Source organism: Sander lucioperca, chromosome 4 (genome assembly GCF_008315115.2).
Source record: "Sander lucioperca isolate FBNREF2018 chromosome 4, SLUC_FBN_1.2, whole genome shotgun sequence".
NCBI classification, from domain to species: Eukaryota; Metazoa; Chordata; class Actinopteri; order Perciformes; family Percidae; genus Sander; species Sander lucioperca.
The window spans coordinates 14,404,463-14,420,497 of NC_050176.1; the positions used below are offsets into that span (position 1 = coordinate 14,404,463).

Genomic DNA, 16,035 nt, shown 5'->3' on the forward strand with positions numbered 1-16,035 from the left:
GTGGACGCGCCGACAGTGTTGTTGTCATTGCTTGAGGCTGTTTTATGCTTCTGCGTCGAATCGGCGGCGTACCCCCGCAGACCCCTCTGCGTCGACGCAACCCCTCTCCGAGCCCTCCGCCGTAGCTTGACGCGCACCTCCAAAAATTAGTAACTTTGCGTCGAGGCGACGCAGACCACAAGGACTGTGATTGGTCAACTCGTCCTGTGTGTTGACAGTCGGTGTTTCAAGCAGCCTACTGTGGGGAGTAGCAACATGCTAGTTCACTGACATAAGCTTTGCAAATAAACTCAGACATATTGTGGTTACAATGACAGGGTTATCCGTTTGTAAAGTGTCTATATGTCAGTAACGTTGTGAAATTAGTACTTTGCCAGCAAGCAGTTGTGCTAAAGTTTGCTTGCTAACATAACATAAACTGTCTCTCTCTCTCTTTCGTCGGAAGACAATTGGCCCTCTGGAAACCACACACCCCCTAGCGTTCTGGCGGTGAAATGCACCACGATGCAAAGAAACACGTTCAACCCCAACGCAGAACTCCGAAAGGGTCACGACACCATAGGAGCGACTGCGTAGCTATGGCGTGGAGCTGACGCAGAAGCATAAAACAGCCTTTAGAATTCCTCATGGGGGCGACAGAAACTACACACTATAGCTTTAAGATTTAGTTTTATTTACCTTGATAAGTAACCAGCTTTTAGAATGAGAAGAACAAGTGGCGACGAAAACTAACATATTCGCTTTGCATGCATGTTGTATATGTAAATGTAAGTATTTTCATTTCTTTGTAGAACTAAAGAAGTTCAAACACTACCAGATTGTTATGACAAGCTACAATATCATCGGAGAGAGCCCACCCTCCACCCCAGTCGAGGTGTCTGTTGGAGAGGCAGGTAGGTGAAAACAGAAGGGAAATGTTAGACTGGTCACAATTTCAACGTGTGGTCCACACATCTTGTTTATGAACATTTACACTTGTAGGATATGACGCCAGAAAAGCAGATTTATTGTTAAATGTCTAGTGTGTTGTTAGAAAGTTGCATTTTGGGCACATAAAGGAACATAAAGTTTGGAGCTGAATCTCTAGATCGGTGCTCTTCTTATATCATTTACAGTGAGTTATAAAGATCCTTTTTTTGAGATATATTTTATCACAATATCATTTTAAGCATGAAAGCATATTCGGGGCCTTAGAAATAGTAGTTTAACAGACCAATCCCATCCCAAGGTCCACTTACTGTACTTGCTTTTGCTCAGCAGTTGTCATGATTTCATCTGTAGCACATCATGCTTTTGAGGATGTGATATGTGTGAAACCTCTGGAAGAAGCTGCCAAGAGGACCTTGAGTTGGGATTGTTTTGTGAAATTATTATTTTTCGTCTCTGTTTTGTCTGCTTTCTGTCACTCTTGTTCTGTCCGTCGCTCTCTCCTTCTATTTCTTGCTTTGTCCTGTCCACGCCTCCTGTCCTGTTGTCATTGCCCCTTGAGTGGCATTGCTTTATGTGTGTGATGGTGTGTGTAAGTGTGTGCGCACATACATCTGGACACATCTGAATGTCATCAAGAGCCGCACAAAGTCATCTATTTTGTAGTGATGGCCCAACCTCTGTTTAACTTTCACCGCAGAGTCAAACCATAGATCCATTACACAGACAGGAGTGCAAATATATTACTCTCTCACACACACACACACACACACACACACACACACACACTACAAAGCAGGCAAACACACAAACAAGAGTGGGGGTATACACATTTGCACGTTATGATAGTAACACCCACACGTTTTTGCAATTTCCCTCACAATCTCACGCCCCCTCCATCCGACCAACGCTGCATTCCTATTCAAGGGGTGTGTGTAGTGTGTGCGTGGTGTGTGCGTGTAGGCCATACATATCACATGCAGATGAGCAAGAGGTGAGGATAAGCAGGGGGAGGCAGAAAAAGACTGGAGGTGGATGATGAAATGGGGTGATATGGCCTTTTCTCTAGCCTCAGGTGCAAACTGCTGAGTGTTCATGCATATTCGTGGTACAGTGGAGTAACAAGGTCCTGCCTTAGGCCCCTTCTAATTGGAAGGGTAGAACATATATTCCCTACTTCCCACTCTAACACCCAGCTGCACACATGCACACAGTAAGTGTCTAACAAAACATCTTGCCTCCTGCAGCTCCATCGGTGGCCCCTCAGTCTATCAGAGTGTCAGCTGTGTCTTCCTCCATCCTGGAAGTGACTTGGGACACCCCCCCCCTTGAGACCCAAAATGGTCTCATCCAAGGATACAAGGTGACACACACAAACACGCATACACACAAAGATTTCCTTGTGGCAGACACACACAAGACAGGAAAAGACCCAAACACACACAAAAGAGTACTTATAGTGTCCCTGTGATAGAAAAGCGCACCACACTGTTTCTGTCTGCATTTAAAGTGTCTCTCTTCTTGTCTTGGAGGGGTTTTGCTCTGCTGCACCTTCAAGTGTTCTATAGAGAAAGAGAGAGAATTAAGTTAGAGGAAGAATCTGAATATCCTTTAATGGTTTCAGTATCACTTCTCTGCCTGTCTCCCTGATCCCCTGCACCCCCCCCCCCTCTCCTCGTGCTTCAAACGCAAGGTTATCTGTTCTGCTTTAGACACATTGATTTCTGCTGGAGCAGAATGGAGAAAGAAAGAAGGGAATGTAATATTTGCAGAGTGAAGGAATGAGATGAGCTAGTGATCCCTGTAGAATCCTGATTAGAGGAGAGGGTCGAGTGAATACGTTTAAACTACAAGAGACGAATGGACAGGAGAAGGGGAGTGTGAGGCAGAGGGGGTTAACGAGATCAAGATGAGAGAAATGGAGCAAAGAAAGAATGTTTAATGAATGAAGATTCAGACTTCTGTTACAGTAACACGCCCACTCTGTTAGGTGAGCAGCACAAATGGCAGGTAAGACTGAAGATAAACTACATTGCAAGCGCTTTTTTAACGCACAGAGCATGATGGGTAACAGGTAGTCTGGCTCAATGGATGTACATTGCTGGGATAAAGCCTGACATCACATCTCACGTCCTTCCCCTCTCACTGTCTTCGCTATCGAGGCTTAGCGCCGCTCAGGACGGTTGTGATTAGTTTTAAGATTTAAAAACAAGCCAGAGTACTGGCTTGCTTAAACAGCGCTGGAGTATGTAACTATGGACTAGGTAACAGGTAATACCAAACTATGCTAGTGGAATTTCTCCCACATTATCGTTATCAAATATGTAGGTAGATTTGTAGAAATGAGTCATTGATATTTTGAGTGAAGCCCAAAACAGATTTTCCTTATAGTATCAACTTTTAAGATTTTCTTTTCTTTATACTTCATCCATCCATCATGCTATTCCTGCCTAAATAGGTCAGTCTTTCTAATAGAAGTGCTACAGACACAAACAAAAACGAAAATGATGAAGTTTTTCCTCCTTTGCAAAGCACACATATAGCCGCTGTTTTTAATCGAGCCCTAAGAGCCTATATCAACTCTTTAACTAAAGAGATATTTGGAAAATCCATTTAAGGTTCTTGATCTCATCAAATACTATCATAACCATGTTCACGACAGCTTCAAATAGTTTTTTTGAACTAATCCTGATGGTCTCACACTCTAATAACTCTAAATACTAAAATAGACCCTCTACATCCTGTAACAGTAGAGTGGATTACAAAATCACCTGGACTTACTAAACCATAAGAATAAAGTATCACAAGGAATGTCACCTAAATGGAAATACCCCTTTCATGCAGAAGGTAATACATTTTCATTTTAAATTGAGTATATGGATGAGTTTTTCTGTATCTCATTATTGTAAGAGCCTGTGTGAAGGCCATCGATGGTATAATGCTGCCCTCAAGTGCTACTCATAAGCTGCTACTTCTAAGTTTGGAAGGTGTAAAGATAGCTTACTGTGCTTTGTAGTGCCTTCTGTTTGAAATAATAACAAAATGGAGCCCTTTAAAAAGTGGCTCTAGGCTGTTGTTTTACTTTATAAACTGCACAGAGACAGTTCATGTTGCAGACAAAAGAAACAATTGAATATATGTAGTAGCTAAGATTTATACAAAAAAAACATTACATTGATTTACTAGAATTACCAACATAAATCAAGTTTGCCTTCAATTGCTGCCACATATCTGAATACTAAAACCATTTTTAAGACATCCCTGCTAAATGTTAAGTGTCATTAAAGGTCTCGGTATATATACCTTCTTGTTACACACTGAAGCCATATTTATTATACATACCTGCAAACTTGTCACCTTTCGGCGAAATTCGCCGTTTTGAATCATAATATGTCATCCATGTGAATCGTGTACGTCTGCTGCGTGTGCTGTGGTTGAACACGTTCAAATCAAGAACAAAATCTGCTCTGACACATATTCGTTTTGCTGTGAATTTGCACTTAAAGTTAAAACAGCTAAACCATGATGAGAATAAGTGCTGTAACAGCCGCTGTGGCTATTTTCTCACCCTAAAGGCTCTTGTCAACATACTTTTTTTCAGATTCATCTCTAATGCATGAGGCTCAACCACCTCTGTAACCTTGCTGTTAGTGTGCCTCTGATATGGTTGTATGTGTGGGGAAAGTCAAGGCAGTTCCCATGTCAAACCAAGCCTTTTTTAACTGGGCTCTCAGCTGTTGTGTGCGACATTCATAGATGAAACTGTTTCCTCAACATTCAGCTGAGATTAAACGACATGCAGTGATTGGTAAAAGCACACCTTCAAAGCAAGGTAGCTGCTCTAAAGAATATTACAGCGGATATGCACCTGTCCAGTGCTGTTATGAGCAGGAGGCAAGCTGTTTTAATGCATCAAACTAATTTTGTTACGGGATATGCATTTATATAGGCTGTTTACTGGCAGTAAGATATCAAGTATATTGCTTATCTTTTTTTTTGCGCTCATTATACACAACCTGTTTCATTAAAAGTATGTGACCTAGACTACAATATAAAGGTGACCCATTCAGGATTTCTAGAATACTTTGTTTTTTCAAAGTCAATTAAGTAACACATTTCTCAAATCACCACAGCTGATATATATGAAACTTAACCAAGAGTGATCAAATGGTCTATCGAAGGTGCCAAAAAGCCACAGAAACAACATTCTTCCATGGTAACTAACTCAGAGTCTGAACTTTAAACCTACTTCATCATAGCTTCGATTATTTTTTATTAAAAAAAGCCATTTTTGGCATCATTAAATTGTGACATTCACACGGTACAAGGTCTCAATATTGAGCTCATCATACTGGGTGCAATAATCGGGTGACCTTTATTCTATTTAAGCACACAGGGATAGACCAAAGTAGCCTGTGTGTCTTCATTACTGGCCGATGTCGTGAAAGTTAATGGTCATGTTCATGATTATTAGTTCCACATGAGCATGGACAGTGACACATGGACTACATTCTACATTTCTGATTGTTTGATGATGTGAATCGGTTCAGATGAGCAAATCTCATGTTGTATGATTGTAGAGTTGGTGTTGTGAGGTTTACAAATACTGTGCACTGTATACACTAAATGTAGGTTTAATTACTTGACTAACAGATTATGGGTGTTGTTTTCATGCACTTCTGTATTAGTAGGAAGCAAGACAAAAATTTCCAATTTTCCATTTTCCAGTCATAATTAGGACTTGGATGTTGATGTTATTGACGCTAATTACAAGTTGATGTTTGCATGAACTAGAGAAAAGGTATTATATGTACATTTATACCAGACCACTGGTATCTTTCTGCAATAAGAAATTACACCTACTTACACCAAAACAAATCACTCCATAACCAACTTCTCCTCCTTGTAAAACAGCTCATGAGCACTTGTATATTGTATAGATCGATCAGGAGACCTCAGGAGGAATGGACAGAAAGTAATAGTATATATAAAGTTGACAGAAATGAAGTGAGGGGGAGGAGGAGTGGAAGTTGTTTGGAGAAAAACAGCCAGTGTTATTGACAGTGTTTTTCCTGTGTTGCAGATCCACTACTGGGAGAGGGACAAGCAGAACCAGAGTGAGAAGGTCAAGGTGATTTTTGTCCCAGACACCCGTGTGCACCTCACCAACCTGACCAGCTACACACCTTACCTGGTGACTCTGACTGCCTTCAACATGGCTGGAGACGGCCCTCCCAGTGACCCCCGCGGATCCCGCACTCTGCAGTCGGGTAGGGAGTGCTGACAGTTCCGCTTCCCTAAAACCAAATTACCAAGCATCGTGTTATAGTTTTTTTGAATTCCTTTATGTAATTTGTCTACCTCCATGTGTCCCGCAGCTCCCAGCCAGCCCAGCTACCTGTCCTTCTCAGAGGTGACAGGAGGAAGTGTCAATGTGTCCTGGGGAGCTCCACTCACTCCTAATGGACAGCTGGAGGGCTACAGGATCATCTACCAGCCCACTGCTCCTGTACAAGGTATGCACACACATGCTTTTTACACACACACACAAATGCATGTTGAGGAGGACACTGACATTTCCTTTGAATTGTCTGTGTAAGAGCAGGAGTGAGTAAAGTGGTGACAGTGGATGTGCGGGGCAGCTGGCAGAGATGGTTGAAGGTTCGAGACCTGGTCAAAGGAGCGACGTACACGTTCAGTGCTCAGGCTCTCACAGTCAGCTATGGACCACCCATACAAGCAAACATCAGTGCTCAGCCTGTGCAAGGTAGGCATGGCTATAACCCAGTATGTGTACTGTACACTATGTGTTTGTGTGTGTTGGTGTCTCTACTTCTTTAATCGTGTCGTGGAGACAAACATCTGTCCATACAGTCCTGTAATGGGGACTCAACTAGGGCTGCAACTAACAATTTTTCTTATTATGGATTATACTGGGTTTTTGTTTCTCTATTAACCAAGTTTGAACCAAAATGAATTTAAAAAAAAAAAAAAGATGTCTTGCCTTGTCTGACCAACCGTACAACCCCAGAAACTCCACATTTAAGAAGTTTAAACTATCAATTGTTTGGCATTTTTTGCTTTAAAAAAATTACTCAAATGATACATTGATACATCTATTATCAAAATAGTTGCTGATGAAGTTTCTTAAATTAATTAATTGACTAATCGTTCTAGCTCCAGACTCAACTCCCATTTAGGGACATAAGAGTTAAGACTTGGTTTTAGGTTAAGTGTAGAATTAGGTTAAGTCTAGGGTGAAAAACTCTTGTGCTTGTGTGGAAAAACACTTACTATACAGTGGTGCTCATAAGTTTATGAACCCATGCTAAAGTTGACTAAAAAGAGGAATAAAAAAATCATCTTTTGGAAATTGATCTTAATGCCGTAATTTAAAAAATGAGGAAAAATCGCTAGGTATGGTGAAGGGTATGTGATGATGTGGGGCTATTTTAATTTCAAAGACCAAGGGAACTTTATCAGGCTGCATAGTATCCTGGATCCATGAAATAACTGGCCTTTAAAAATAAAACTCTGCCTGCCTCTATGGGAATTTAACATAGGGGTGTACTTACTTATGCCCCCTTATTTATTTACGATACATTATTCATTCACAAAGAAAATTGGTGTCCTTAAAGGTTGGATTTTGCCTCATTTTTTTAATGAATGCATTAAGATCAATTTCCAAAAGATGATTTTTTTATTCCTTTAGCATGGGTTCATGCACCACTCAGATGCATGGGATCCATGTACATTTGAACTCAAAAAGCCTTAGTTATGTTACTTTAATTTATGTGCTGACAGAACTGCATTGTACAGCCATGTATATACTGTAGTATACTGTTTAGAGCTTTTTATTTGATCATGTCAAGTTATTTTATATGTTTATGTTGTCATATTTACGTCAATAAGCTAACAAACCAACAAACAGTTATGGTAAAAGGTTAGAATACATTTTCAGGAAAGGAAGTGTGCGTAATGTGTGTGTCCCTCTCTGACACTACAGGCGCCCCTGGGTCACCCATGGAAATGTCCATCACCAAGACGTCGTCTGCGCTCACTATCCACTGGACAGAGGGAGAAATCGGAGCAGCACCTGTCACTGGCTACGTGATTGAGGCTCGTCCATCAGGTAAGCTCAAACACAAACACCACATACACCTTCTCATCATGTGCACCAATTCTTTTCATTGATTAAGAGGGAGGTTAAGCATTACACTAAACCTCACTGAGCGCAGCTTTCTCCAGATTCATTTAGTCCTGCTGCGCAAATCAAGTCAGCAGCAATTTTCTAATAAAGATTACCGGAGGTATAAAATACATAAAGGGATTGTCTGTGGCAAGCTGTTTGAACACTGCAGGAGAGATTGAAGACTTGTATTATTCTACCACTGGTAATAATAGTAATACCCCTTTTATTATTAGTAATAACAGTGATCATCACCCCATGATCATCATCGTTTTGAATGTAATTTGACAATTTATAATTTCATGTAATCACATTCTGACATTTGAACGGGAATAATTCTCAAATTGAGCACTCTCCCTCTTTCTCTTGGTTTGTCTGCCCGTCCATCAAACCCCTCTCTCTCTCTCTCTCTCTCTCTCTCTCTCTCTCTCTCTCTCTCTCTCTCTCTCTCCAGATGAAGGAGTGTGGGATTCCTTCATCAGACTCCTCCCTCCCAGCAGCAGATCGGTTTCAGTGCCGCTGGAGCGCCTCAGGTCAGGGATCAGCTATGAGTTTAGAGTCATCGCTGTTAATCGCTATGGCTACGGACAGCCGAGCACACCTACTACTGCTCTTGCTGGTAAACACACATACAAACACACTCTTTCTCACACCTACACACACACACACACACAGGTTAATGAACATATCCAGGGTGAACCAATTTGTCTAATTAGGGTTTGACTGAATTTCAGTCAGTTAGAAACACTGTAGTAGGAAGTTACCGGAAGTTACCGTGAAGTAACGTGTGCCTTTGGGCCTGCTGCCATCTAGAGGCAGAGCCGTGCAACTACAACTGTGCTTATTGTGCAAAGAGACGAGCCTGTCGCACGATAATTAATGTGAAGTCTGCAATCCAGACATTTATACAGCTTCCTCTCTCTGACCTAATAAACTGATCTGAGGAAAGAGACACTTCCAATCCTCTTAAGTGTTTTTTCATCAAACTGTTTGAAATATCAGCAGGATGAGTTTTATGACAGTAGGAAGAGGAAGTCCTCTAAAAATATAATTTACAGACTTTGAAGATTGTTCTCTGGTCCTGCAGGACAAACTATAGTATCGATTTGAACTAAACCAAAAGAAAAGTTGCTTCCTCCCTCATATGTGTTCCTCCTTCTCTCCCCGTGCTGTCCGTCCCTCTCCCGGTCTGCAGCGCTGTCAGAGCGTCCGTTCTACGAGGAGTGGTGGTTCCTGCTGGTCATGGCTCTGGTGGGACTCATCCTCATTCTGGTCCTGGTCTTCACACTGCTGCTGCATGGGCACAGCAGCAAGTACAAAGCCTGTGGCACAGGTCTGTGGCTCCAATGGTCATGCTCTAATGTGATGGATGCATTTTTACCTCCTCAATCACACTCACATTGTTCCACTCAATGTCAACAGGCTCACCGTATACCACCACATACCCCTCCACTGATTTATTACAACGTACTCCACTTTTTGTGATTCTGAAAAGCTGAGACACTTCCCTTGTAATGTATTAACGAGCAAACTTGCCTCTAGCAGTCTTGTTTCTACAGGACACCTTATGAAAGAGGAGCGTCAGCCTTGTTCCTTCAGGGCACACAGCACACTGAAGCATCTCAGGAAATGCTATCTTCCTGAAGCCCCGCTGTAATTTCTGTAGGCTTTTAAATGGCTTTAGATTCATGCTGAAAATGAGCTTTTTAATTCACACAGGTTTTTAGTAATAATTTAGATAATGCTAGCTAATTTAAACATTTACAACTATAACCTATATAAAACTAGACTGGGGAGATGTCATTGAACTAGAAAGAGACTGCTTAAAGGCTGAAACATGTTGTAAGAACAGACTAAGTTTGAGACATGCTTGAGTTACTGTGATAAATTGAGTTTCATTTCCAAGACTGTATATTATCCATTTATCAACAAGTTACTGTACTAGGCCTCATAAAATGCAAACTTTGCATGAAACGCTTCTCATTTCAGGTGTTTTTAACTAAAGCCCGTTAAAGCCCTGTTAAGATCAGATTCACTCCCCTATTGAGAGATCCCACTGGTAGGGCTGTGCAATTACTCAAATAAAAAGATTTTGGCTCCTAACCATCACAAAAACTGAGTAATCGAGACAAACTTATTCTGTACATTGCGTTTTGCAAGTAAACTCTAATTTCGTCTTGTGTTCTGAATGAAAAAAAAAAAAGAAAGGTTCAAACAGGAAAAGTATTAAGGGAAACTTCACAGTTCAAGTTTTTTTTTTTTTTTTAGTTTTTTTGAACATGTTAAAAAAAAAAAAGATAAATAAGAATATGTACATTACAGTACAGGCAAGAAAACCTACAAGAACAAAATCCTCAGCAAAATCTTTCAAAATTATAGTAAATGAGGATTCAAATAAGGATTTCCATGTTCAAAACAATGTTATTACTGTTGATTTAACATAATCGCGCAGCCCTACCCACAGGACAAAAAGCTAAGTTACCTCCCAGTTGTTGATACTCACATCGAGACTGCTCTATTATATTTTGGCTCGTACCACAGCCACTCCCTGACTGACTCCACAGGGTCAGTCAGGGAGCGCTGCAGCCTGGAGCTGGAAGAATCAGAGTCTTACTCAAGGATGCTTACTGACATGGATTGAAGGACAAACTCTCTCCTCACTATGACCAAAAAACACGTTAGTTTGTCTGATGTGTGGCCCAGTTACTCCTGTAAAGCTTTGGTTCTTCATGTTGAGGCTTTTCTTCCTGTTTTCATGTGAGTTTCTTCTCCTCTTGGGCATCCTGTGGTGTTCTCAGTTGTGAGCACAGCAGTACTTACTTTTACAGTCACTTTGTGTGTCTGTGTCTGTGTGTGTGTGTATGTGTGTGTGTGTGTGTGTGTGTGTGTGTGTGTGTGTGTGTGTGTGTGTGTGTGTGTGTGTGTGTGTGTGTGTGTGTGTGGGTGCATCCCAACATCTGTAATACAAAGTTAGCCCTGACAAGCACAGGTTACATCAGAACAGCTCTTAATCTGAGTTGCCACAGAAACCTTGGCACAACCTCTGGGCAGTGTCGCGATGAACAAGAGCGAGGGAGGATTGAGGAGAGAGAGTGCAGACAGGACAAAAAAAAACAAGCGTGAAGAATCAATGGGATTCAGTGGGCAACAGGCAGTAAATGAAAGTTTTGGAAGATAAATCATCCAGAGCACCTTGGTGTGTTCCAAACATCATATATATTTCTCCCAATTTAAAACGTGACTAGTTTCCTTTATTGTTCTGTTTGTTATGGTTATTGGTGGATAAATTACTAAGGTATTCTGTGTGGTTATTGCCTGAGTGACAAATGATGCATCCTAGTGTCATGTGCTTCTTATTCTCCGGCCTGAGAGGTAGCTGAATACACAACGAATAAAACAAGAGATTGCACATAAACTCAGAGTACAGAGGAACAATTTCACAAAAACATTCTCAGCTGCTGCCCCATATGAGTGACTGAACTGCTTCGAATATTTATCTGAACCTATTCCATCTGATCTTTTATTTTCCTCCAGGGAAGCACATGTCCACAGCAGAAGAGTCAGTAACGTTAGACAACGGAGGTTTCACTGCTCTGGAGCTCAACAGCAGAACGCTCAACACCAAGAACTCCTTCCTGAAAAAGAACGGGACTAGGTGTGCACTCACTCACACACACATACATACACACACACACACACATACATACACACATACACACACCTTCCTGGATTTGTTCAAATGTATATGTGATTTTTTAGATGTTACATGTACTGTATTGTTAATGTGCGTGCGTGTGTGTGTGTGTGTGTGTGTGTGTGTGTGTGTGTGTGCGTGCGTGCATGCATGCGTGCGTCCAGGTCTCCTCCCAGGCCCAGTCCAGGTGGTCTTCACTACTCTGACGAGGACATATGTAACAACTATAACGGAGCAGTGCTCACTGAGAGCACCACACTCACTGAGAAACCCACCGAGCTCTCTGAGTCAGAGGTATCTCTCTCTAACTATCTCTCTCAAATTCAAAGGTTTTGGCCTGATAGAAAAGAAACCTGTGTTACCGGGCATCCTGGTAGTTATTAATAATAATGCCCATGCACATATACATCAATAGACACTGCAGCAGCATAAAAAAATCTTCTACTCTGTTATCTTTTCTACATCAATGGTGAAGATTTTTTTTCAAAGTTAAGGCACATTCCATGTAATAAAGACGATAGAATGTCTACACTGTTGTGCTATTAGATAAAAGAAAAAATGCGGCCAATATGCAGCAGAGAATTTGAATCGAGGATGTTGCGGTCTTAACCCTTCAGGCGGCCCCTGGTTTGTTTGATTTTGAATAAAAAATGTATCTCAAAAGAGAAAGTCAAACCAGCCTACCATTTTCACGCCACTATGAAAGCTGATAAAACCATATGATCTTACTCTTTAAGTATGAGCTGGGACTATGTTTGATAGAAAGTTCTTTGAAGGTAGAAGTTGAGTTCTTTGTACTGTACACATGTTGTCAGCCTGAGGTCTTGCTCGTGGTGGAAGAAAAGTAAAGGCAGAAGGAACAAATAAAGAGAAGCTACACTAATTGGCTAAAATCACTGAGCTGTCTCCAACCTTCTGCCTCCACCGATTCAACATGCTGAATTGGCCAAAGGGCCGCTGATACTGGCTTAGAAGTGCCTTCGAAGAAGTATGCCATGTCATGTCAGTGTCTTTGGTTCAATTCCAACCTTTCACCATGTTTCCTGTCTGTCTCTACTGTCAAATAAACGCAAAAATGACAACAAATAATTAAAAACTACATGCAATGGTCAGCCACAGATGTGCAGATGCATAAGACGTTCACGTCAACTCTAAAATTCCTCCCTGCTTTGAGCTTCTCTCTCTCTGATGAAGACCAAAATCAAACCCCTGCTGTGTGTTTATGTGTTTGTATGTAGTTAACAGACAGCGACTACGAGGACGAGCAGCCCAAGCACTCCTTTGTCAACCACTACATGAGCGATCCCACCTACTATAACTCCTGGAAGCGGCAGCCCAAAAGCCTTAAACCGATCAGCACTCCTTTTGGCTACGAAGAGTGTGCCACTGCAGAAACGGAGCCCTACTACCAGACCGTGGTTACCCAGCACAGCACAGGCGGTGCGTACACACCCACAGGGCAGCCTGCGCACACACACGTCAACCCCAACACCAACCCGCCTCCAGGGTCACGCACCCCTGTGACGGGATTCTCCTCATTTGTTTGACTCTAGAGACAAAATCTGCACAAAATGATACACACACACGTACACAAAATGAAGGAGGGGGCCCGGTATGTGTTTGGACTAAAGGAGACAGAGCCGGCGGCTTCAGAGGAGAGGGAAGGATGAGATGGGGAGACGTGAGACGGACTGGTGACCAAACAGCCCTTCATGCCCCAAAGAACTAAATCTACACTTCTCACTCGCCTTCTCCCCTCGTTCACAAAGATCCTCACTGTGTCGACAAGTGTGTGTGTGTGTGTGTGTGTGTGTGTGTGTGTGTGTGTGTGTGTGTGTTGCCCTCCTACTCTATTGCGCCCCTGTGTCACTGTGCTTACACACACAGTTACTGTCCTCGTTTCCACACACACACATTTACACCGGCATATACCACCAGATATTCATGCCTATTCCAGAGACTCTCCCGACGAGAGCTAAAAGCGATTACTACATGAGTTTGTTTGTGTAACTGTCGAGAGGATTCGACTTCAAACTGATGGAACGTGGAGTTTCTGCACAACGCTTCTTCTCTGTTTTCTGTATTTACACATGTGCACAAATACACACGCATGCACTCCCTGATGAGCCATTTCAGTATCTCCCACTGGGAGAGAGGAACTTCAAGGTTGAGGAGAATCATTAAAAGACGGCACAGAAGGGAGCAGCTTTTGTTGACGGACTGGTTCATGTACACAAACACGAAGCTGTCAGCTTTAAAATACCACCACACAGGGGAAAAGAAAAAAAAAATCAATAATCACAGTTTTTTAACTTGATAATGGACGGAGAGCGAGCGTGGGCGGGGAGGTTCTTCAGAAGTTAAGGCATTCTCAGTGAGAGTGTTGTGTGGTTTCTGAGAGCGATATGTGATGTGGGTCGGAATATATGAAAACCATGTTTTTTACCGTCTACTGCCTGTTATCAGCGCTCCTTATACCACAGCCCTGCAAGCCATAATGCTTGCACTGAGCCGAACCCCACACATTTCATCTCTCTTCTGTTGAAGTTTAATTTTTTTACAAGTTTGAATGTGTGTTTGAGTGTGACACGTGTGCATACAAGCATGCGTGTTTAAATGGCTCTATGCACAGCTTAGAAGCCTGTTCATCCGTCTGTTGTTCACTGCTAAGCAAAGCGTGCCATTGTATGTATGTTTGTGTTTTTAAGATGGATTTTGTACAGGGAAACCCTTTTTACATGTGTGCTGTTGTATGTAGTTCAACCATGTTTGTGTAATTCAAAGCAAATAGTGAAACAGCGATGAAGCGGGTTCTCAGCCACACTGACCGATGAGAGGAAAAAGAAGGGAGATCGTTTAACAAGAATCATGAAAAACTAAGCTGCAGTGAATGAGCGTGGAACAAGATTACAGGATATTTTAGAAAATCATTGTTGTTCAAACTGAGTGTGATTGAACTTTGAATCATAAGCCCCCACTATCTGTACCCTGACCTCAACTCCAGCAGCCAAGCTGACACACATGTACTTTGTAGTGCAACAAAAATCATCTGTAAGTTTTTGTTCATGAATAATTTTAAGATTTCTCCTCCTTCCCAGCCAGCCAGCAGCCTCCCTCACTCTGTCATGCTTGTTTTTAGTCCCATTACAGTGTGTGAATAAATGGTCATTGTTTAACAGTGTGTCTTTGTGGTCTGTTTTAGTACTGAGACAGTGAACATTTCTCTTTGGATCATCATCTACATTACACCAACTGAATAAAAGATGTGCCTTAACATTTTGTAACTGCCTCAGTGACCCTGAACTGAACTCCCTTAACCAGGATTGTTTGTCTTTTAATAAAGTAGTAAAGGGAGAAAAACACCAGAACTTTATCAGTTGTTGTCTATTAATTATTATCTATCAGTGTTTCGATGTTCTGTTCAGCATGTGATACCTTTCCCTGAATAAAGTTGTGTATTCAAGGATACTGATGGCAGCAGGGAGCTGAATTATTAAACAATTATGTAAGAGGGCATTCAGCAGAGGCAAAGTGCATTCACTGCAATTGTGGTGTAACTACAACTACAACTAGCAAACTGCCATGTTATCAAGTAAAGGGTTGGTTCACCCAAATTTTATTTGTCCAGGTTTTGAGCTATTTGTCTCTTAGATTTCTGCCTCCACTCCAATACAAGGGAGGTCAACAGAATTTCATTTTTGGTGTTCAAAGTCTTTAACAATTATGCTTAAAAATTCATAAGTATATGTATATGTGTGTCTTTACAGAATCAATCAATCATTCACTTTAGTTGTCTCCAAAGGCGGTTGGTTGTGCAGCAGTGAGACAGAAAGACAAAAAAAAAAAAAACACAAAGTCCATAAATACAAAAGAGAAATGGCAAAAAAGTACTCAACTTAAAACAATTTTAAAAAATGCATTAAATTATGAAAGAAGGCAAGCCAGGTTTATTTATATAGCACATTTCAGCAACAAGGAAATTCAAAGTGCTTTACATAAAACATTAAAACGCAGTTAAAAACAATTAACAACATTTGTTAAGTAGAAGTAAACATGTAAAATATTTTTATATAATAATTTAGGTTATTTTGTTATGAATAAGAAGATAATCTCCTCAAAAACACTGTTATCACTGCTGAAGACTGTAATAGTGCTTTAAGCAGTTCACAATCATGTAGCTCGAATGCTGAACATAAATTACATGATTTAAAACAGATTCCACTTA

At 41.3% G+C, this 16,035-nt stretch overlaps 1 protein-coding gene across 2 annotated transcripts in view; it reads left to right on the top strand.

Annotated features, from left to right (window-relative positions):
- sdk1a (sidekick cell adhesion molecule 1a) overlaps nt 1–14,986 on the top strand; it is a 261,546-nt gene extending 246,560 nt beyond the window's left edge. For both annotated transcript variants that reach the window (XM_031289561.2, XM_031289562.2), the window contains 11 exons: nt 792–893; nt 2,175–2,290; nt 6,011–6,197; nt 6,306–6,443; nt 6,533–6,694; nt 7,934–8,059; nt 8,571–8,735; nt 9,312–9,449; nt 11,651–11,771; nt 11,975–12,104; nt 13,049–14,986. In XM_031289561.2, coding sequence (XP_031145421.1) covers nt 792–893; nt 2,175–2,290; nt 6,011–6,197; nt 6,306–6,443; nt 6,533–6,694; nt 7,934–8,059; nt 8,571–8,735; nt 9,312–9,449; nt 11,651–11,771; nt 11,975–12,104; nt 13,049–13,357 — 1,694 coding nt within the window. In that variant the 3' untranslated portion in view covers nt 13,358–14,986. The remainder of the gene's footprint in view (nt 1–791; nt 894–2,174; nt 2,291–6,010; nt 6,198–6,305; nt 6,444–6,532; nt 6,695–7,933; nt 8,060–8,570; nt 8,736–9,311; nt 9,450–11,650; nt 11,772–11,974; nt 12,105–13,048) is intronic.
- Nucleotides 14,987–16,035: the final 1,049 nt, after the last annotated feature.